We start from the raw sequence: 21,992 nt of genomic DNA, 5'->3' as shown, positions 1-21,992 counted from the left end.
AAGCCAGGCCTCTGTATGCCAGAGAGCACAAGAGGAAGCAGATTCCCATCTCGCCATCTCAGGGCCCTGATGCTCCACTCTGCCTGACACCAGGCCTCCTCTAGGACTAACCAGCACAAAGGAAATCCTATCCAGGAGCGGCCTATCAAGTCTTAACTCACTCATGGGACTAGTCTGTCACTGTTTACAACTTAAATAAAAGCAGTCCCTGACACAGACTATACTAAAACCAAAAAAAAGCTCACAAGGTCATGCAGTATCACATAGAGAGACAGTTAGAAAAGTACCTGACAGAGCCTGGATTTGGATTCTAGTCCAGGCTCCACCCATGGAAACCATGGAAGAGGCACTACCCCACTCAAGGCCCTGTTGCTGTATGGGGTAAAGTAGGGTAGGTTATAAAAGCCAAGAGACCGGCCGGATGCAGTGGCTCAAGCCTGTAATCCCAGCACTTTGGGAGGCCAAGGTGGGCGGATCACTTGAGGCCAGGAGTTCAGGACCAGCCTGGCCAACATGGTGAAACCCTATCTCTACTAAAAATACAAAAATTAGCCAGGCGTGGTGGCATGTGCCTGTAATCCCAGCTACTCAGGAGTTTGAGGCAGAAGAATCGCTTGAACCCAGGAGGTGGAGGTAGCAGTGAGCCAAGATCATGCCACTGCATTCCAACCTGGGTGACTGAGTGAGACTCTGTCTCAACAACAACAACAACAAAAAGCCAACAGACCCCAATAAAAGCCACATGTGTTTATCACCGCTTACATGAAATTGGGTCATCTGACATATAGAATGCAACCACAGGAGGAAATTCACACTAAATTTCATTCTCTGGCCACTAAAAGCCAAAACGCCAGCTCCAAAGGTTTAAAGCTTTTCTGTATCAGCAAACCACCAAGAGACATTTTTACTGAGCAACCCTTGTGCTAGAGAACAGGCCTGCCAACAATATCTGTTCTAGCAGCTTTTTCAATTTTACCTTCTTTACCAATCAAGAACGTTTAGAATGAGCTGAGGCAAGCCTGGGCACGGTGGCTCATGACTGTAATCCCAGCACTTAGAGAGGCCAAGATGGGCGGATCACTTGAGGTCACCTGGCCAACATGGTGAAACCCTGTCTCTACTTAAAATACAAAAATTAGCCAGGGATGGTGGCGGGCACTTGTAATCTCAGCTACCCAGGAGGCTGAGGTGGGAGAATCGCTTGAACCCAGGAGGTAGAGGTTGCAGTGAGCCAAGATCACGCCACTGCACTCCAGCCTGGGTGACAGAGCAAGGCTCTGTCTCAGAAAAAAAAAAAAAAAAAAAAGAATGAGCTGAGTTGCTTGAGCCCAGGAGTTTGAGGCTGTAGATGATCACAGCTGTGAATAGCCACTGCACTCCAGTCTGGGAAATAAAGCAAGACCCCATGTCATTAAAAAAAGAAAAAGAATATTTAGCATGAAAGGGATAAACAAAATATGGCATACACATAAAATGAGTTATTACTCAGGAGGAAATTCTTACATATGCTATAACATGGAAGAACTTTGAGGACACTATTCTAAGTGAAATAAGCTAGTCACAAAAAGACAAACACTATATGACTCCACTTACATGAGGTCTCTAGAGAAGTCAAATTCAGAGAGGCAGAGTAGGATAGTGGTTGCCAGGGGCTTTTGGGAAAGGGAAATGGACAGCTGTTGCTAAAGGGTATAGAACTTCAATTTCACAAGGGTTTTAGAGACTGGTTGTAAAGCAACGTGAATGACAACTGTGCAGAACTGTACACTTAAAAATGGTTAACATGGAGCTGGGTACAGTGGCTCACACCTGGAATCCCAGAACTTTGGGAGACCAAGGTGGGCGGATCACCTGAGGTCAGGAGTTCAAGACCAACCTGGCCAACATGGTGAAACCCTGTCTCTACTAAAAATACAAAAATTAGCCAGGTGTGGTGGTATGCACCTGTAGTTCCAGTTACTCAGGAGGCTGAGGCAGGAGAATCACTTGAATCTGGGAGGCGGAAGTTGCAGTGAGCCAAGATCGCACCACTACACTCCAGCCTGGGCAACAGAGCGAGACACTGTCTCAAAAAAAAAAAAAAAAAAAAAAAAAAGGTTAAGATGGTAAATTTTATATTATGTATATCTTGCAGCAATTAAAAACAAATAACTTAGCCAGGTGCAGTGGCTCATGCCTGTAATCCCAGCACTTTGGAAGCCCGAGGTGGGTGGATCACTTGAGGTCAGGAGTTCCAAGACCAGCCTGGCCAACATGGTAAAACCCCATCTCTACAGAAAATACAAAAAACTAGCCAGGCGTGGTGGCAGGTGCCTGTAGTCTCAACTACTCAGGAAGCTGAAGTGGGAGAATCGCTTGAACCCAGGAGGTGGAGGCTGCGGTGAGCTGAGATCTTGCCACTGCACTCCAGCCTGGGTGACAGAGCAAGACTCCATTTAAAAAAACAAAAACAAAAACAAAAACAAAAACTCAGAACTGTACACCAAAACAAAAAACAAATCAAAATACACACACCATGTCTTGATTCTGGTGGTGGCTTCATGGCTGCATACAATGTCAAAATTCAATGAACTCTTAAAATGGATGAACTTAATTATATGTAAGATATTACTCAATAAAGTTTTTTTTTTAAGAATGTTTATCGCATAATTGGTAATTTTTAGTAAATGTCTCAAAGTCAGTTTTATGATTTGATTGCTTTGGTAGCTTTCCAGTTTCTCAGATTGACCCAGCCCCCAGACCATGCCAAACCAGACTGCTCCCAACACTGCGGGTGCCACACTTACTGCAAGATGCTCATCTTGAGCTGCAGGCCATGCAGAACCTCAATCACTCTCTGCACATCACCAAGAAGCTGGTGGGTGGCCACAATCTTCTTGGCATTCTGATGGGAGTAGTTCTCTTCTAGAAATGCCAGGCCATGCATATGTCCCCTGCTCAGCCACTCCTTGTCATACCAGTACTTGAAGCCAGGCCTCTGACCTACAGCAGTGACAACAAGAGGGTTAAAACATGGCCTGAAGGAAACCCAGGCCGTTTCATCACTATCATACAATTATCGTACAAACTACTGGAAGAATAGATTAGTATATTCATTTTGTTCATTGATTCATTCAGTGTATCTTTTCTTGGCACCTACAGTATGCTAGGCTCTCTATTAGGTAGTGGGGACAAGGTAGTGAATAAGGCCTGTACTTCCTGATTTCCTGGAACTGGCCAGAGGTGAGCTGGGCACCTGGATTATCTCTAAATTTAAATCATAATATTCTCTCCCCTACTTAAAACCTTCCATTTCCTCCTACTGCTCAAAGGAGAATACCCAAAGCCCTAACTCTCTAACTCTGGCTTACTGAGGCCCACAGGACCCAGTTCCTTCCTGCCTTCCCCTCCATACCCTTACACTGGCCTCGTTTCAGTTTCTGAAACACATCAAACTCTTTGCATCCCTTCTGTCTGCAGCACTATTCCCTAAGCCTTTGCAGGGTTGGCTCCTTACCACCTCCTCAGGAAGGCTTTTATTTTATTTTATTTTATTTTTTATTTTTTATTTTTTTTTGGCACGGAGTCTTGCTCTGTTGCCCAGGCTAGAGTGCAGTGGCTGGATCTCAGCTCACTGCAAGCTCCGCCTCCCGGGTTCACGCCATTCTCCTGCCTCAGCCTCCCGAGTAGCTGGGACTACAGGCGCCCGCCACCTCGCCCGGCTAGTTTTTTTGTATTTTTAGTAGAGACGGGGTTTCACCGTGTTAGCCAGGATGGTCTCGATCTCCTGACCTCGTGATCCGCCCATCTCGGCCTCCCAAAGTGCTGGGATTACAGGCTTGAGCCACCGCGCCCGGCCGGCTTTTATTTTCCTTTTTTGTTGACAGGGTCTCACTCTGTTGTCCAGGCTACAGTTAGTTTAGTTAGGCATGAACATGGCTCACTGCAGCTTCGACCTCCCTGGGCTCAGGTGATCTTCCCACCTCAGCCTCCCAAAAGTATTTGGGACTACAGGTGTGCACCACCATGCCTAGCTAATTTTTCTTTCTCTCTTTCTCTCTCTCTCTCTCTTTTTTTTCTTGATGGGGTGTTGCCATGTTGCCCAGGATTGCGGCCTTCTGCTACTTCTCAAAATTGAGAGCATCCTCAGTGCCTCATAGTCATCTTATCAATTTTCCCGTCATGGCATTCATCACTACCTTACACAGTCTTATTTACTTAACTTGTTCTAACTTCTGTTTCTGGCTCCCAACCCGGCTAAGAGCCAAAAGAGTAGGAACGATCTTGTTCATGGTTGTATCCCCAGTGCCTGGCAAAAGGCATCTTGAATGGACTTATCAAATCAATGGAAAGATGCCTCGAGGCCCCCTGCAAATGTACCATCTACCACCTAACTCAACAGATGATCAGGCCCCTTCCCTTCTCTGCACCTGTTACCCATTCATTAGAACAACGTAGGAACTGGATGGCTTTAGCCATCCTATTTGTTACAGGACTCCTTAGGAAGGACTGAAAACATAAGCACATGTGACTTATCAACACGACCTGCTCCAAAGTCCCAGGGAAAAGCTTTCAACCAGACTGTTGTAAACTGTCAATATCTATAAAAACCTGAAAAACCCAGGTGATTCCTATTAAGGTCTTTGAGTTACTTCTGGCTTTACTAATATACATGGTAGGGATACACCTTGATTCTGTTAACAATATTTTTAAGTAGCCTTTAAAAATTGAATCTGTTAAACTTTTGGTCCAACCCACTGCAGAGTCAGTCTATACATGTAGACCCTGTGGCAGACATGCTGTGCTCAGTTCAAGGAAGAGTCTATTCACAGTCTTGGCGATTAAAGTCATAGAAGTTCAGTGAGTGCACAGGATTTGATGAAGAGGGTGCATGTGACTTCTAAAGAAGGAAAAGTAGAGAGAGACAGGTAGGGAAAAAAAGATTTTTAAAAGATATGCTAAGGAGCCTTCAGGATTATATGGGGGAAGCTCAGAGGCAGCTGCTGCAGGTGGTGCCTAGAGCAGCAGGATTCAGAGCTGCACTACCTGTTTTACAAGACAAAGATATGAGACAACTGGTTCTCATCGCCTGTCTGGCATTGGCTGGTGGTGTGATCCTGGGCCAGTCATGTCCCTTCTGGATTTGTGTTTGTTCACCTGTCAAATCTTCTGACTACATTCTTTCCTTCGGATAAAGGGACAAGTGGAGGCAGATGCTTCTAGGTCTATGGACTCATTTAGTACAAGGAGACAGTGTCACAACAGAGGCCTTCAGGCCCAGAGGGGACCTGCTTGCTGTTAAATGAACTGGTGGCCAGTCCCTCCCTAGACAACCAACAAAATCAGACCTGGCTCTGCAAACCAGTTCTAATTCCAATTTGCTTTATGAGGAAAGTCAACTGTATCCTCAAGGATCAATTTCTTCCTCATAAGCAAAACTGGGTGTAGGAGAACCAGGCCCACCTCATCAGACAGAAAGGAGTAACCAAAGCAGAGGCTCTCAAGCATTGTCTAGCTCTAAAGGAATCAAGGGACTAGAGCTGAGGGAGAACCTTACAGGTGGTAATGGGAGACAATGTCACCATCCCATGGAAACTAAGACAATGAACTGCATATTTACAATCCATTCCTTCTAGAAAGGAGCAACCAAGAGCCACAGGTGACCTCTATAGCCATGGAACTAACTGATCCTGCTAAGGAATTAAGTCACTGCTAAGAGTGGCAACAGGCTCTACCCAACCATGCCTTCCTCCTTCCCCTCAAGGGCATTTCTCCCTTCAAGACGGCAGTGATGTGATGAAGGGCAGATGTTGCCACAGGGGGCAGAGGCAGGTTTCTAACCCTCCAACAACCCCCAAAAGCCAAAGACAGAGCCCACATGCCCATCCTCATGAGTCCTCAAGAAAAGGAAAAGGTGCCACTTCAGCAGCACATACACTGAAACAGGAACAATAAAGAGAAGATTAGCATGGACCCTACACAAGGATGACACTCAAACTTGGGAAGTTTCTACACTTTTTTACAGAGCTTCAATCACACAGGATGAAAGTTCTAGAGATCTGCTGTACAACATTGTACTTACAGTTATTAACAACAATACTGTATTGTACACTTAAAAATTTGTTGAGGGTAGATCTCATGTTTTTTTTTTTTTGGAGACAAAGTTTCGCTCTTGTCGCCCAGGCTGGAGTGCAATGGCACAATCTCGGCTCACTGCAACCTCCACCTCCTGGGTTCAAGCGATTCTCCTGCCTCAGCCTCCCAAGTAGCTGGGATTGCACCTGTCACCATGCCCAGCTAATTTTTGTATTTTTAGTAGAGACGGAGTTTTACCACATTGGCCGGGCTGGTCTCGAACTCCTGATCTCAGTTGATCCACAAGCCTTAGCCTCCCAAAGTGTTGGGATTACAGGCATGAGCCACTGCGCCCGACCTCATGCATTTTTTCAAAACCATAATTAAAGAAAAGGAATAGTTCTAGCTCAAGGCCAGGCCTTCCAATAGGTGGGCCCCTTCACACATGTGCTCTTATTGCTACGTTCAGGACAGCTGGCCACCAGGCGGGATAGCAACAGAGGCGAGGAGGAGTTGGAGTCTAGCCGATGCTGAAGAAATGAGTCTCAAGACCACAGACATTTAAAATGTGTCATACACAGCCAGCTGTGCCAAGGAAAAGGCTACATACTGTTATATCCCTGACTCCAGAAATCTCTACCTGGAGGGTCTTGGCAAACATAACAGGTGTATTTCTCGGGCACATTTTCTTCCAGTAATCCCATGCAGACCCCATGCTGCCAGCACTGGCACTCTTCACACTGTTAGAATTAAAGAAGCAACAAAAATTAAACTCAGAAGGTGTTCTCCATCCAAAAGTAAGACCCACCTGCTGAGGGGAGGGGCGTGGGAGGATAGAAGGAGAGGGGAGGAAGGAGCACTCCCTCCTGACTAACGTGGAACTGAGCTGCTGTCACACATCTGGAACTGCACTGTCCAATATGGTAGCCACTAGCCACATGTGGCTCTACATTGAAATTAATATGGTAAGCTAAAAATTCAGTTCCTCAGTCCCATGAGTGACATCTTAAAGCTGAGTTGGAATTATGGCCCAAACACTCATTAGCTGTGTGACTTTGCATAGGTCAGTTCTCCTGGGCTTTATTTTCCCCATCTGCAAAATGGGACACATAATTCCTACCCTCCTCCTGGGGCTGTTTGTGAAGATTCAATGGGTCATTTATAAACGCTCCTATTATAGAGCCCAGCACACAGGTTTATGTAATACGCTACTGTTAATACTATTAACCACTAATGAGCAAGTCAATTCCCCAAGACCCCTGCTGGGGTAATCATGGGTTGGTACTTTGCATTTATTCTCTCTAAACCTTACCAAAGATCACACAGCTATTGAAAGGCAAAGGTGGATGAGAACATAAACCTGGCTTGTTGCTAAGCCAATTCTTTCAACCCAAGGCTCTACTTCCTTCCTTGAGTATTGAGGGGATGGGGGAGAGGGCCAGAAGGCAGAGAGGGAAAGGAAGGAGTTAACAATGAGGGTGGCACTGGGAGACATATGAACAGCCTGAGGATAGTAGGTCTGAGAGCTAAGGGTCCAGAGGAGGGAATGAAAAGGAAAGGCGAACTCTCGAGGAGATACCAGGCCACTTCAAGCAATTCCAAACCAGGACCCTAAACTTTTAACTACCCAACCAAACAAATTAGCCCTAGAAGGTGGACAGTGAGCTTCCTGACATGACCTTGATGGTGGCCCACCAGCCTGGCCACAAGGGACTAGAAATCCAGAGCTCAAGATGGTCCTCAACCACTGGCAGTCACATAGGTCCCAGCATCAAGAGGGCTTCCCTGAGCAGATGTAAGGTCTCTAGGAAGTTAATCATATCAGAATGAACGTGGGCAGAGCGCAAAGACAGGCTTTAGATATCTGTTTTAGATTCTTCAATTTACAGATGAGGAAACTAAGGCTCAGAGAAGAAATGTAAAGTGACAAAAAGGCGGTCAGTAGCAGAAAACAAACTAACAATTAAAAATGAAAGTCTATCTCACCAATGATTTTGTGTTTTGAAAACCAGGATTCACCAAAAATGAATCAAATACAGTTCAGTTTCAAAATGATAACTTTTTTTTTTTTGAGATGGAGTCTCCCTCTGTCACCCAAGCTGGAGTGCAGTGGGACAATCTTGGCTCACTGCAACCTCTGCCTCCCAGGTTCAAGCCATTCTCCTGCCTCCGCCTCCTGAGTGGCTAGGACTATAGGTGCATGCCACCATGCCCAGCTAATTTTTTGTATTTTTAGTAGACGTGGGGTTTTACTGTGTTAGCCAGGATGTTCTCGATCTCACCTCATGATCCGCCTGCCTCAGCCTCCCAAATCACTGGGATTATAGGCGTGAGCCACCACGCCTGGCCAATGATAACTTTTTTCATGTGCATGTAACTAAAACACATTATTCCTTTAAATTAAGAAATGAATGAGAATAATAAACAAACTAAAAGACAAAATACCTAAGAATAACCATAAGCATGTAAGCCCTCTCTAAAAAACAAAAAACATAAATACTACTTGAAGAACACAGAGACGTAAGTCAATGGTACAGTGCACCCTGTTCCTGGACAGCAAGAGTTAACATATGGATATCAATTATCCTTGGGTTAATTTATAAAAAGAATGTAGTCCTGGCCAGGCGCAGAGGCTCATGCCTGTAATCCCAGCACTTTGGGAGGCCGAGGCGGGTGGATCACTTGAGGTCAGAAGTTCAAGACCAGCCTGGCCAATATTTTTGAAACCCCATCTCCACTAAAAATACAAAAATTAGGGAGGCATGGTGGCAGGCGCCTGTAATCCCAGCTACTTGGGAGGTTAAGGCAGGTTCAGAATCTCGTGAACCTGGGAGGCGGAGGTTGCAGTGAGCCGAGATCACGCTACTACACTCCAGCTTGGGCGACAGAGCGAGGCTCCATCTCAAAAAAAAAAAAAAAAAAAAAGAAGTCTCAATAAAATAATAAATTAATAGCTTTGGAACTAGAAAAAAGAGCAATAAGGAGACACTAGCCATACCAGATATTTTAAAAATATCATAAAGGTACAATAATTAAAATAGAATTGTATGAGCAAATATACAGACAGATGAATCGATGGAAGAGAGAACCAGAAAAAGATTCAAATACATTTAGAAATGAAGTAAATAAAGGTGGTATTTCAAACAGTGAGGTATGATATTAGTACAATGGGGAGCTATAGTTCTCACTAATTACCTGGCAAAATTGCAGGTAGATCAAATATTTATATAACTTAAAAAAAAAAAAAGGGCCAGGCGCAGTGGCTCTTGCCTATAATCCCTGCACTTTGGGAGGCTGAGGCGGGAGGATCTCCTAAAGTCAGGAGTTGGTCACCTGAGGTTACCCTGGCCAACATGGTGAGACCTCATCTCTACTAAAAACACAAAAAATTAGCCAGGCCTGGTGGTACACACCTGTAGTCCCAGCTACTCAGGAGGCTGAGGCAGGAGGATCACTTGAACCCAGGAGAGGAAGGTTGCAGTGAGCCGAGATCATGCCACTGCACTCCAGCCTGGGTGACAGAGTGAGGCTCTGTCAAAAAAATAAAATAAAATAAAATAAAGTATGATTCAACCATTATGCAGAAAATAAAATGGTTTTTAACTTACATATTGCTAAATAAAAAAAGATGTTAAAAATACTATACATGTGGCCGAGCATGGTGACTCACGCCTGTAATCCCAGAACTTCGGGAGGCCAAGGCGGGCAGATCACCTGAGGTTGGGAATTCAAGACCAGCCTGACTAACATGGTGAAACCCCCCCATCTCTACTAAAAATACAAAATTAGCCATGTATGGTGGTGTATGCCTGTAACCCCAGCTACTCGCAAGGCTGAGGCAGGAGAATCACTTGAACCCGGGAGGTGGAGGTTGCGGTGAGCCGAGATCACGCCATTGGATACCAGCCTGGGCGACAAGAGCAAAACTCTGTCTCAAAAAAAAAAAAAAAAAAGAAAAGAAAAGAAAATACTACACATAAAATGCGAACATTTGCATTTAGATAAAAAAGAGATGGTTGCAAAGCAATGTGAACGTACTTAATATCACTGACTTGTATGCTTAAAAATGGTTATAATGGTAACTTTTAGGCAGGGCAGGGTGGCTCACACCTGTAATCCTAGCACTTTGGGAGGCTCAGGAGGAAGGATCATTTGAGGCCAGGAGTTTGAGACCAGCCTGAGGAACATAGTGAGATTCCATCTCTACAAAAAAAATTAAAGAAATTAGAAGGTGTGATGGTGTGTGCATGTAGTCCCAGCTACTCAAGAGGCTAAGGTGGGACAATCACTTGAGCCCAGGAGCTGGAGGCTGCCATGAGCTGTGATTGTGCCTCTGTACTCCAGCCTGGGTGACAAAGCAAGACCCTGTCTCAAAAAAGAAAAATATAAAAATAAAAAGGGTAACTTTTAATGTTATGTGTATTTTACCGAAAAATTTTTAAAAGGAGAAAATACATTTGCTATTGTTTGTTTAGCCATAGAATGTTTCTGAAAGGATATACAAGAAACTGATAAGGGCTGACTCTAGGGAATGGGTAGTTGGTGACAAGGTATTTCTCTGGTGATAAGTTATTTCTCTGTGTGCTTTCTGGACTTTGAATTATGTCAGTGCATTAGGTACCAACAAATAATATGATTTTTAAAATAACCAAAACTTTCAAATGGGCTTCTTTGTTTAAATTTTTATTTACTTAATTTTTATTTAATTTCTTGTAGAAACAAGGTCTCTCTATGTTGCCCAGGCTGGTTTTGAACTCCTGGACTCAAGCGATCCTTCTGCTTCAGCCTTCCAAAGTGCTAGGATTATGGGTGTGAGCCACAGTGCTAGGTCATTAAAATGGGCTTCTTTTTAAAACTGCTACATAATCTTTACTGGAGTTGGGCACTTAATACATATTAATACTTGTTGTTGTAGGGCAAAGGTCAGCAAACTACAGCCCATGTGCCAATGCCAGCTTGACTTGTTTTGCAAATAAAGTATTTCGTGAACACAACCATACTCATTTGTTTAGGGGTTTTTGTTTGTTTGTTTTATGAGACAGGGTCTCACTCTATTCCCCAGGCTATAGTGCAGTGGTACAATCTCGTCTCCCTGCAGCCTTGACTGCCCAGGCTCAAGTGGTCCACCCACCTCCTGAGAAGCTGGGACGACAAGTGTGTACCATCACAGTTAACTAATTTTTGTATTTTTTGTAGAGACAGGGTTTGCCATGTTGCCCAGGCTGGTCTTGAACTCCTGCCCACCTCGGCCTCCCAAAGGGCTGGTATTACAGATGTGAGCCACTGCACCCAACCATACAGGTGAAAATTTGTTTTACATATTGCCTACAGCTGCTCGAAGAAGAATCCAGTAGGTGCAACAAGACCTAAAAATTTATTATCTAGCCGTTTAAGGAAAAGCTTAACAAAACCTGCTCTATGGCAATTAAAATAATTTAAATATCAAGTGTATTTCCTGATGTTCTGTATTTCCTGATGTTCATTTTTATGTGGTAGCCAGATTCCTCAAATACCATGATTATTAAGTAGGATTTTAACCTTCCAGTGATTTAAATTAGCACTGGTAAATAAGATCAAATAGCAATAATACATGAACGATGTTGATACTACTCATATAATGAAAATGATCCAAAAAGTTATTTCTCTATAGTAATACATGCACTTCTAGAAAACACACTCTAAATGTATTCTAGGGTTATTCAAAATATCAATTTAAGGTAAAGATTTAAGAAAAATTTATTCATGTCTTCCTAATTAGATGGTGAACACATTTTAAAAATTTAAATTGTATTTGTTCTAGCTAGCTCCCTCTGAATTTATGCCTTTTGCTAAAGTTATTGAGTGGAAAAGGTACGTTGCTCTCAGTGACAGGACAGTCAGAAACTCTCTCCTTAACACAAAGCCAGATGGACACTCTTGGTTCAGGTGGACAGCACAGAAAAGTCCTCTGGAACAAAAGCCAAGAAGCTCTGAAGTGAGCTCGAGACACAAGGTCTTGTGGAGCCTGGGAAGTGGGAGATCAAGTTGGCTCCTGACTCCGCCATGCTCCTGGTGGCCCTGATTGCCCCGAAATTAGTTTCTTCATATAGCACATAACGGCACATTAACCTCTACCCTCAAACACCCCAAGATCCTTGCTACTTATAGAAAAGTCAATGGAGAAAGTACCAGAGTGGATCAGAAATGGGTTACATACCGTTAGGCAGAATAGCCTTGCCAGGAGGGACATTCATTCCTCACCCACTGAAGATTTTAACAGGCAGATAAAGGGCAAATCTGTCAAGCTAACAAGGCCTAGAACTGAGCATATGCTCAAGGATGACAGAGTAGAAACTAAAGATCTTTAACGTCCTTTTAAAAACAAACTTAAAAAAAAAATCTACTAAAAAGTAATAGTCTGAGTTATATAACTTTTCTTTTCTTTTCTTTTCTTTTTTTGGGAGGGGGACAGGGTCTCATTCTGTCACCCAGGCTGGAGTGCAACAGAACGACCAGGGCTTGCTGCAGCCTTGAACTCCCAGGCTCAAGTGATCATCCCACTTCAGCCTCCGGAGTAGTTGGGTCTGCAGGCATGCATCACCATACTCATCTAGTTTTTTTATTTTTTATTTTTTGTAGAGATAGGGTCTTGCTGTGTTTCCAGGGCAGTCTCAAACTCCTGGGCTCAAGCAATCCTCCCGCCTCAGCCTCCCAAAATGCTGGGATTACACCATGCCCAGCCAACAATTATCTAATAGTAGTCCACAGGGCTTCAGAGAATCTGCAAAATGTGTGTGTTTTTAAGATAGGACAATTAAAAAAAAAAAAAAAAGATGAGCACTCAAACATGTTCCAAGTCAAATGTTAAGACAATAAAGCCCGCCACCACACACAATTTTGTATTGCTAGGATAGCTCAGTATTATGTTGACCTCAAAACGGAGCTTGTCCTCCCATCTCTGATTAATCAAAGTAACTACACAGCATGCTGTTCAGGAAAAGTCACCCTGACAATGGCCATGTGCATCACGCTTGTCTCACTGTTGTGTAACCAAATGGAGAAAAACAAATGAGCCATTGAAGTGCTCCAAGTCAGCAACTGTCTGTCACTCAGAGCTCTGACAGCATATCAGAATCATGGGAATATGCCCACCATTCACATCTCCGACCTCACAAGTAAAGATCATCCATTTTGAACTTTCAAAACTATTGCTGTTACCTGTTACATATTTTGGGGTTCTATGAAACAGTCCATTAGGAAAAGGGGTTCTGAAAAGGGGTTCTGATATTCAAAAATGTTTGAAAACCACTGAACCAAAGTATACTAAAGGTCTTAAATATCAGGTACCCTTGAATCCCAGAGGTGACTATGAAGGCTATTCAAAAAGACAAGACTCTCCCTCAGCCTAAAGTGTGTGTATGTATGTGTGTATGTATATGCGTGTGTGCACTGGTGGTGCTGCAGAAGGGTTGGTCAGCCAGTCTAGATGGTACTATTATGTTTCAAAAACAAATTTTTCTTGTTTCACTTCTCAACTGTAAATGTAAATCTCCATAGCTAAGGCCCCTTAGGGAAAAAGCACTTGACTGGGTGCCCCGGGTTCAAATCATAATCTGATGACTTATTTAATGGTTCTACAACGATGAACAAAATCGTATCTTCGTAATTTTGTTTTCCCAAACAAGTGACTTGAGATAGCCTTGTTAGAGGTGCGATGGTATTTCTGAAAACACTCCAGAAACTTTAAATCACTACTCAGCTGGACACAGTTACCTTAGCTCCATAGAGTTGCTTTAGTTCTATTAACAAAAAGAGCCTGACTGTGGTACATCCATAGCATGGAATACTACTGGACAATAGGAATAAATGACCACTGAAACACACAACAACATGGATGAATCTCAAGGATATTACACAGAGTAAAAAGGGCCTCTCTGAGAAAGATACATACCATGTGATTCCATTAACCAAGAGTCATAAATTACATATAGACAGTTAAAACAGTTTAGTGTTTCCAGGGTTAGGGATAAGTATGGCTAAAAAGGGTACCAGGAGGGAATCTCGTGGTCTTAGTATACCTGAGTACCTTGATTGTGTGAGTGATTACACAAGGCTATACTTGTAATGAAAGCACACAGAGCTATATGCACACACAAATGAGTACGTGTATATCACTGGTAAAATCTGAATAAGCTCTAGTGATTGTCCCAATGTCAACTGGTTTTGTAGTTTCGATATCCTACTGTGGGTTTATGGGCTGTTGGCATGGGAGGAAGACCAGCAGAGGAATTCATGGGACTTTCCTGTACATTTCTTTGCAACCTCCTGTGAATCTATGATTATTTCAAAATAAGTGTTTTCTAAAAGCCCTAGGAAAATGAAAGAAAAAAAAGCAAATACATCTACTCAGTTCTAGTTGTTCTGAAAGTTTAAAGAGCTATGGCAAAGTCCCAATGTTTCAAGAAATAAAAGGAAAGGGGACTGTTGAGTACAAAGACAACAAATTCAAAGAATGAGAGGAAAAAATGCAACTGTATATTAAGTCAAGGTCCAAAAGTGAATTTCAAAACTCCATGCCATGCAGATCACAAGGTCAGGAGTTCGAGACCAGCCTAGCCAATATGGTGAAACACTGTCTCTACTAAAAATACAAAAATTAGTCGGGCGTGGTGGCAGGCACCTGTAGTCCCAGCTACTCAGGGGGCTGAGGCAGGAGAATCGCTTGAACCCAGGAGGCGGAAGTTGCAGTGAGCCGAGATTGCGCCATTGCACTCCAGCCTGGGTGATAGAGCAAGACTTGTCTCAAAAAAAAAAAAAAAAAATTATCATAACAAAAATATTTTGCCAGGCGCAGTGGCTCACGCCTGTAATCCCAGCACTTTGGGAGGCCAAGGCAGGTGGATCACCTGACGTTGGGAGTTCCAGACAAGCCTGACCAACATGGAGAAACCCCTTCTCTACTGAAAATACAAAAATTAGCCGGGCGAGGTGGCGCATGCCTGTAATCCCAGCTACTTGGGTGGCAGAGGCAGGAGAATCACTTGAACCTGGGAGGCAGAGGTTGTGGTGAGCCGAGATCGCGCCATTGCACTCCGGCCTGGGAAACAAGAGCGAAACTCCGTCTCAAAAAAAAAAATCCATGCCATGCCAACCTATAGTACTGAAAGGGCAAGGAAATAATATTCTATCACAGAAAGCAAGCCAAAGGGGCTGGGCCTGTTTCTCATAATCTCAGTAGGCTATATAGATTCTTATTGGACGATGGGCAGCCACCCCCTTTACTGGGAACAACCCCTGAACCCCCATTCGTGTTATAATATAACACAGGGGGGCCCCAGGCAGCCTTTTTGCCCCTGTCAATAATCTGTAAGCTCTACTACCATCAGACCAGATAACTAGACCAGGGGAGAGCATTTGACCCATAACAAACTCTTTCCCCTCTGGCCACAGGTGACTGTTCCAAAAACTAATATCTGATCTAAATTTGGCTGGAATTCCTTACTCAGAAATTTAGAATTGGGACTAAGATTCTCACCTTGGTCTACCTAGTCTCTTGAACACAAAAATATAAAATTGGGGCAAGGCCAAAAGTGACCATTTTGCATTTTCCAAGAAAATAAGCAAGGAATAAAATCAAAAATAACCAAAGGACTCCAGAGCAGCAGGAAACAAGGCAGACCAAGGCCCTCAAGATGGAATTCCAGGTTCTGAGCCTGAAGGCAGCCCTGCCTCTGAGTCCTGGGACCCAGTCTATTTCCCAACAATATTTGTACTTGCCCCTAAAAAATACCCTAACCAATATAACCATGACTTTTAAAAACTCAGGTTTCCAAGCCAGTTGGGCAGCTGTCAAGACACCCAGGGAACCTGTGACACCCTTAGAAGCCAGCCAGCCAGCGCCACCTCTCCCAGAACTGCGATTTACAGACAAGGGCCAGGGCAGGCAGGTGCTGGCCAGGCATGGTTTCCCCAAGCAAGTAAAGAGGTCCCGCCAACCACAGGCACATCTCAGAGATGGAGATGACAGACTCAAATGTCAGGAAAATAAAGAAAAAGAAACATAGAAGTTATAAAGCCAGCCTGCATGATCACAAAGACAATTTACCTCAAAGAGAAGATAAGAGTCCATGGGAAGACTAAACTGCCACTCCAAAGATTTCAGTCCCTGCTGCTCAACTCCTCACTTTGTGACCACAGGCAAGGCCCTTCCCATTTGCGGGTCCCAGCTGCTTCAAGCAGAGCATGAGAGGTTTAGACTCAGTGATCCCTAAAGTCCTCTCTTACTCCATCAGTGGACTATGTATGGCAGCCTGGAACTCTGAGGAAGCCAAACCAAAAAGCAAAGCTCAGTCTGCTGCTGTTCATGCTGTCTATCTGGGGCTCTGGTATGACTTGCCATTGCTGCTGGCCTCAAAATTCCCTCCAAGGACCAGTTTGTGCTTCTCTAGACCTGTTTCCTGGAAGTTCTCCCTACCTGAATCATGAAGTCATTTTCCTCCTGGACCTCACAGATGCAACGGACCACCTCAAAGTCATAGCGGTCATCCCCATCAAGTTCCTCGTCTGGGTTGGTGGTCACATCCACATCTTGGCCGTACTCATCATCGCTCCAGAGAAAGCTCTCAGAAGAGGACTCACTCAAATTATCCTCCTCTACGAGGAAAGGGAAAACAATAGCTACCATTTTAGGTTATAAAATTAAAACCCTTTGATTGTCAAGAATGAAAAATGACCTTATAGTTCCACTACTCCAAGCAAGAATATTCATAGGGCAAGGAAATGAGGATGCTGATCTGTCCTTGGATCTGTCATTTAGTAACAGCCCAAAGGAGGCATGCTGCCAGGCAGTGAACTCAACTCCACTTCCGCATTTCACTGAGAGAATGAAGCCCAAGGGTAGTGGCTATTCAAGATCATAGAACTCAGTGGCAGAGGAGCTACAACTCCCCATGAACCACACAGACCACCATCCCTGACAACTCTAACATGTTCTTCAGCTTCACCCCATCCAGTCAGGACCTGGCTTACAGTCTGTCTGTATCCAGAGCTACCTTTAAAACTCTGTAAACAAAGGCTGAGCATGGTGGTTCATGCCTCTAATACCATTATTTTGGGAGGCTGAAGGAGGAGGATTGCTTGTGCTCGAGAGGTCAAGTTAAGCCTGGGCAACATGGTAAAACCCCGTCTCCACTAAAAGAAAAAAAAAATTAGCTGGCCACAGCGATGCATGTCTATAGTCCCAGCTACTCAGGAGGCTGAGGCAGGAGGATCCCTTGAGCCTGCAAGTTTGAGGCTGCAGTGAGCTATGATCACATCACTGCACTCCATCCTGGGTGACAGCATGAGACTATGTCTCAAAAGACAAACAGGCTGGGCACAGTGGCTCATGCCTGTAATCCCAGCACTTTAGGAGGCCAAGGTGGGCAGATCACTTGAGCCCAGGAGTTTGAGACCAGCCTGGTCAACATGGTGAAACCCTGTCTCTACTAAAAATACAAAAAATTAGCCAGGTGTGGTGGTGCGCCTGTAATCCCAGCTACTGGGGAGGCTGAGGCAGGAGAATCACTTGAACCAGGAGGCAGAGGTTGCAGTGAGCCAAGATCATGCCACTGCACTCTGGCTTGGGTGACAGAGTGAGACTCTGTCTCAAAAACAAAAATAAAAAACAAAAACTCTATAGACAGTGAGGAATGAGGAAGGGGAAGATTACAGGGATAATCAGAGGTAGAATCATTTGAGGCCTGATTAGTTATAATCACATCTAACTTTTACTAAGCACTTGTTCTGAACCAGACACTGTTCTAAGTCAGGTATAACTATTAATATTTTATTGCACTTCACAGATAATGTATTTTTTTTACAAACTGAAGGTGTGTGGCAGCAACCCTGAAAGTCTATTGACACCATTATTCCAAAAGCAAATACTCACTTTGTGTCTGTCAGCATTTTTAAGCAATAAAATATTTTTTTGTTTTTTATTATATTTTATTTATTTATTTTTGAGACAGGGTCTCATTCTGTCACCCACACCAGAGTGCAGTGGCATGATCACAGCTCACTGCAGCCTTGACCTCCTGGGCTCAGGTGTTCCTCCCACCTCAGCCTCCCAAGTAGCTGGGATTACAGGTGCATGCCACAACACCCGGCTAACTTTTTTTGTATTTTTTGTAGAGACAAGGTTTGCCATGTTGCCCAGGCTGGTCTTGAACTCCTGGGGTCAAGCAATCCACCCGCCTCAGCCTCCCAAAGTGTTGGGATTACAGGTGTGGACACCGCACACAGCTTTCATTTTTTACATTGTCAGTTAACATAATGAAATGTACTGCTAGTTCAAATTTTTGAACATTACATCAAAACAAGATTGATCTAATGAACACATATGTCACATTTCTCAGAACATATGGAAGAACTAAACGAATTTTATCTCAAAGAAAGTTTTAAGAAATGTAACAGGCCAGGCACGGTGGCTCATGCCTGTAATCCCAGCACTTTGGGAGTTCGAGGTGGGTGGATCACAAGGTCAGGAGTTCAAGATCAGCCTGACCAACATGGTGAAACTGTCTGTACTAAAAATACAAAAAAATTAGTCAGGTGTGATGGCGCACGCCTGTAATCCCAGCTACTTGGGAGGTTGAGGCAGGAGAATCACTTGAATCTGGGAGGCAGAGGTTGCAGTGAGCCGAGATCACTCCACTGCACTCCAGCCTGGGCAACAGAGAGAGACTCTGTCTCAAAAACAAAAACAAAACAAAACTATATATATATATATGTGTGTGTGTGTGTGTATTATATATATAAAGCCTTTCTCGAGAGGGCTCAAAGATGTGTTTTCAGAGTCGTGTGTGTGAACAAATACCGTCATTCACGTGCATATTCGCTTACACTTCGATGCCTTCATCTGTACCATCATGTAGCAGGGCACAACGGCCAATGCAGCAAGTGAGAAGGTTTTTCAATGCCAGCAGGACTTTGTAACACCTGGGTGAGTGGGCGCCTCCCCTTCCAGGGCCCATATTAGGTTGAGCACATATGTATATGTGTGTGTGTATATATATGTATATATATAACATTTTACTGATTTTTTACATATATACATTATATATGTGTGTGTGTATATATATATAACATATTTTACTGTTTTGTTTTGTTTTTGTTTTTGAGACAGAGTCTGGCTCTGTCGCCCAGGCTGGAGTGAAGTGGCATGATCTCGGCTCACTGCAACCTCAGCCTCCCGGGTTCAAGTGATTCTCCTGCCTCAACCTCCCAAGTAGCTGGGATTACAAGGCAGACACCACCACGTCTGGCTAATTTTTTGTATTTTTCTAGAGATGGGGTTTCACCATGTTGGCCAGGCTGGTCTCGAACTTCTGGGCTCAAGTGACCCACCAGGCTCACCTCACAAAGTGCTAGGATTACAGGCGTGAACCACCGCGCCTGGCCGCCAATTTTTACATTGAATAATTTTTCTATTGAGCTGAGTTCTTATATATTCTGGTTATTAATCTCTTGTTAATGAATAGTTTACAAATATTTTCTTTCGTTTAGTAGGTTTTCGGTTCACTCTAATAATCGTTTAGTTTGCTGTGCATAAGCTTTTCAGCTTGATGCAATCCCACTTGTCCATTTCTGTATTTGTTGTCTATGCTTTTGAGGACTTACTCCAAAAAACTTGACATTTCTCAGCACAGCAATATTTTTCAATTAAGGTATATGCATTGTTTTAGACATATGCTACTGAATACTTAACAGACTACAATATAGTATAAACATAACTTTTGTAAACACTGGGAAAATAAAAATTATGTGTGACTAGCTTTATCTGTTTTATTGTAGTGGCCTAGAACCAAACTGGTAATATCTCCCAGGTATGCTTGTATTTTCCAATAAATGATCAGCAAATGATCAGGCCAGAAGAGCCTCCTTACCCAGTGCTTTCCCTTTCCCTTTGTGGTGTCCAGATTCTGGGCCATGAAGCTGCGGGCTCATATGGACCCCTGGCTTGTGTGAGGACCCACACCTGGTAACGACAAATGCCTTGGGTGGAGAAGGCTCCTGGGAGGTGTCACTGATCTCCTCACTGCAGGGGCATTCTGGAAGAACAGGATCAGGAAAGAATGAACAACCCTAGATAACAGTGGTGCATTCCAGAATCAATCTCATCCAACCAACAAGTCTCCTTTTCAGGCAGCACAAAGGCTCAGGGACAATTCAACCAAAAAGAGGTGTGGAGAGCAGATGCAGGGGCCCAAACGCCCCCCTTCAGCATTGCCCCTCTCCTCTCTTCCTGGTAAGTTTTTCTAAGCTAGAAGATACACTGAGAATAAAACGTGGCATCCTTTAAGTCCCAAAGTCAGAATACAGATTTTTCTAAACATTTTTGTGAAGACTAGACACAGGTTTTAAGAAGGGAATCCTTTCTCAAGAGGGCTCAAAGATGTGTTTTCAGAGTCGTGTATGTGAACAAACACCGTCATTCACCTGCACATCCGCTTACACTTCGATGCCTTCATCTGTACCATCCTGAAGCAGAGCACACTGGCCAATGCAGCAAGTGAGAAGGCTTTTCAATGCCAGCAGGACTTTGTAACACCTGGATGACTGGGTGCCTCCCCTTCCAGGGCCCATACTAGATTGAGCCCACAGCCCTGGTAAAGGACTCTTGGTCCTTCCTCTGCTCAGCACAGGTTCAGAGGCCATAATGGGAGAAAGCAACCGCTCCCCACTCATAGTAAGGAAACCTAAGTGAAGCCCTCAGGAAAAAAAATTACCAGGTTTGGTTTTCTTTTTCTTTTTCTTTTTCTTCTTTGGCTTCACTCTCACAAACTCTTTGAATTTCTTCTCTTTATTCTTTTCCTTGTCTTTTGTAGCTAGAATTAAACACAAATGTTGGCATTTTAACATTTTGTTTTCAATGCTGGGGTGCTTATTATTTTCCCAAGTAAGCATGTCCAGAGGGCCTGGCTCTACCTGGGAAGTCTGGAGCAGACTGCCCGTGGCAGAGCCACGCCTCCATCACTTAGCCTTTCAGTCCAGCTCAGCACACTCTGGCCCACTGCCTGTCATTGTAAATGGATTTCAGTGAAACACACCATGCTCACTGGTTACGTGTCTTTCACACTTCAACAGCAGAGCTGAGTAGTGAGGACAGAGGGCTTATGGTCCCCAAGGTTGAAAATATTTATTATCTGGCCCTTTACAGACAAGTTTGCAAAACTCTACTTAGATCACTGCTCCTCAACCCTGGCTACATACTGGAATCACCTGGGGATCTGATTTTTTTGTTGTTGTTTTCGTCGCCATGTCACCCAGTGGCACAATCTCAGCTCACTGCAACCTCCGCCTCCTGGGTTCAAGTGATTCCCCTGCCTCAGCCTCCAGGGTAGCTGGGACTACAGACACATGCCACCACACCTGGCTAAATTTTGTATTTTTAGTAGAGACAGGGTTTTACTATGTTGGCCAGACTGGTCTTGAACTCCCGACCTCAGGTGATTCAGCCGCCTCAGCTTCCCAAAGTGCTGGGATTATAGGTGTGAGCCACCGCGTCCAGCCAGGATTCTGTTGCTTGTTTCACTCTTTTTTTAAAAATCGAGGTACCATTCATATAACATAAAGTTATTTTTAAACGAACAGTTCATGCCTTCCAAATACCAAAACGTCATCCTCTCTACTCTACAACAAAACTCCTTAAGATGTCAATCCTCCCTGTCCAAACTTCTCCCTTCAGGGTATTTCCTAATCACAATCTAAAAAGCTTCCCACCTACCACTCTACTGAGATCAGTTTTCAAAATTAATAGCCTCACCATTGAAAAATCCAGTCGTAGCCAGGCATGGTGGCTCATGCCTGTAATCCCAGCACTTTGTGAGGCCAATGCAGGCAAATCACCTGAGGTCAGGAGTTTGATATCAGCCTGGCCAACACGGCAAAACCTCATCTCTACTAAAAATATAAAAATT

General features: G+C 43.9%; 1 protein-coding gene and 1 non-coding gene across 5 annotated transcripts in view; one reads left to right on the top strand and one right to left on the bottom strand.

Annotated features, from left to right (window-relative positions):
* Positions 1–21,992, bottom strand: part of PHF20 (PHD finger protein 20) — a 170,099-nt gene that overhangs the window by 16,514 nt on the left and 131,593 nt on the right. For 3 of the 4 annotated variants that reach the window (XM_030914946.1, XM_030914948.1, XM_030914949.1), the window contains 5 exons: positions 20,802–20,900; positions 19,959–20,123; positions 16,508–16,686; positions 6,665–6,794; positions 2,787–2,982 (listed from right to left, as the gene is read on the bottom strand). In XM_030914946.1, coding sequence (XP_030770806.1) covers positions 2,787–2,982; positions 6,665–6,794; positions 16,508–16,686; positions 19,959–20,123; positions 20,802–20,900 — 769 coding nt within the window. The remainder of the gene's footprint in view (positions 1–2,786; positions 2,983–6,664; positions 6,795–16,507; positions 16,687–19,958; positions 20,124–20,801; positions 20,901–21,992) is intronic. The other variant, XM_030914947.1, reaches the window with a different exon arrangement.
* Positions 5,894–5,999, top strand: LOC115892988. Its single transcript, XR_004052953.1, has one exon. It is a non-coding gene; the product is annotated as a U6 spliceosomal RNA (small nuclear RNA).

This window comes from Rhinopithecus roxellana, chromosome 13 (genome assembly GCF_007565055.1).
Source record: "Rhinopithecus roxellana isolate Shanxi Qingling chromosome 13, ASM756505v1, whole genome shotgun sequence".
In the NCBI taxonomy this organism is placed as follows: Eukaryota; Metazoa; Chordata; class Mammalia; order Primates; family Cercopithecidae; genus Rhinopithecus; species Rhinopithecus roxellana.
This window is presented reverse-complemented; position numbering and strand designations above follow the sequence as displayed.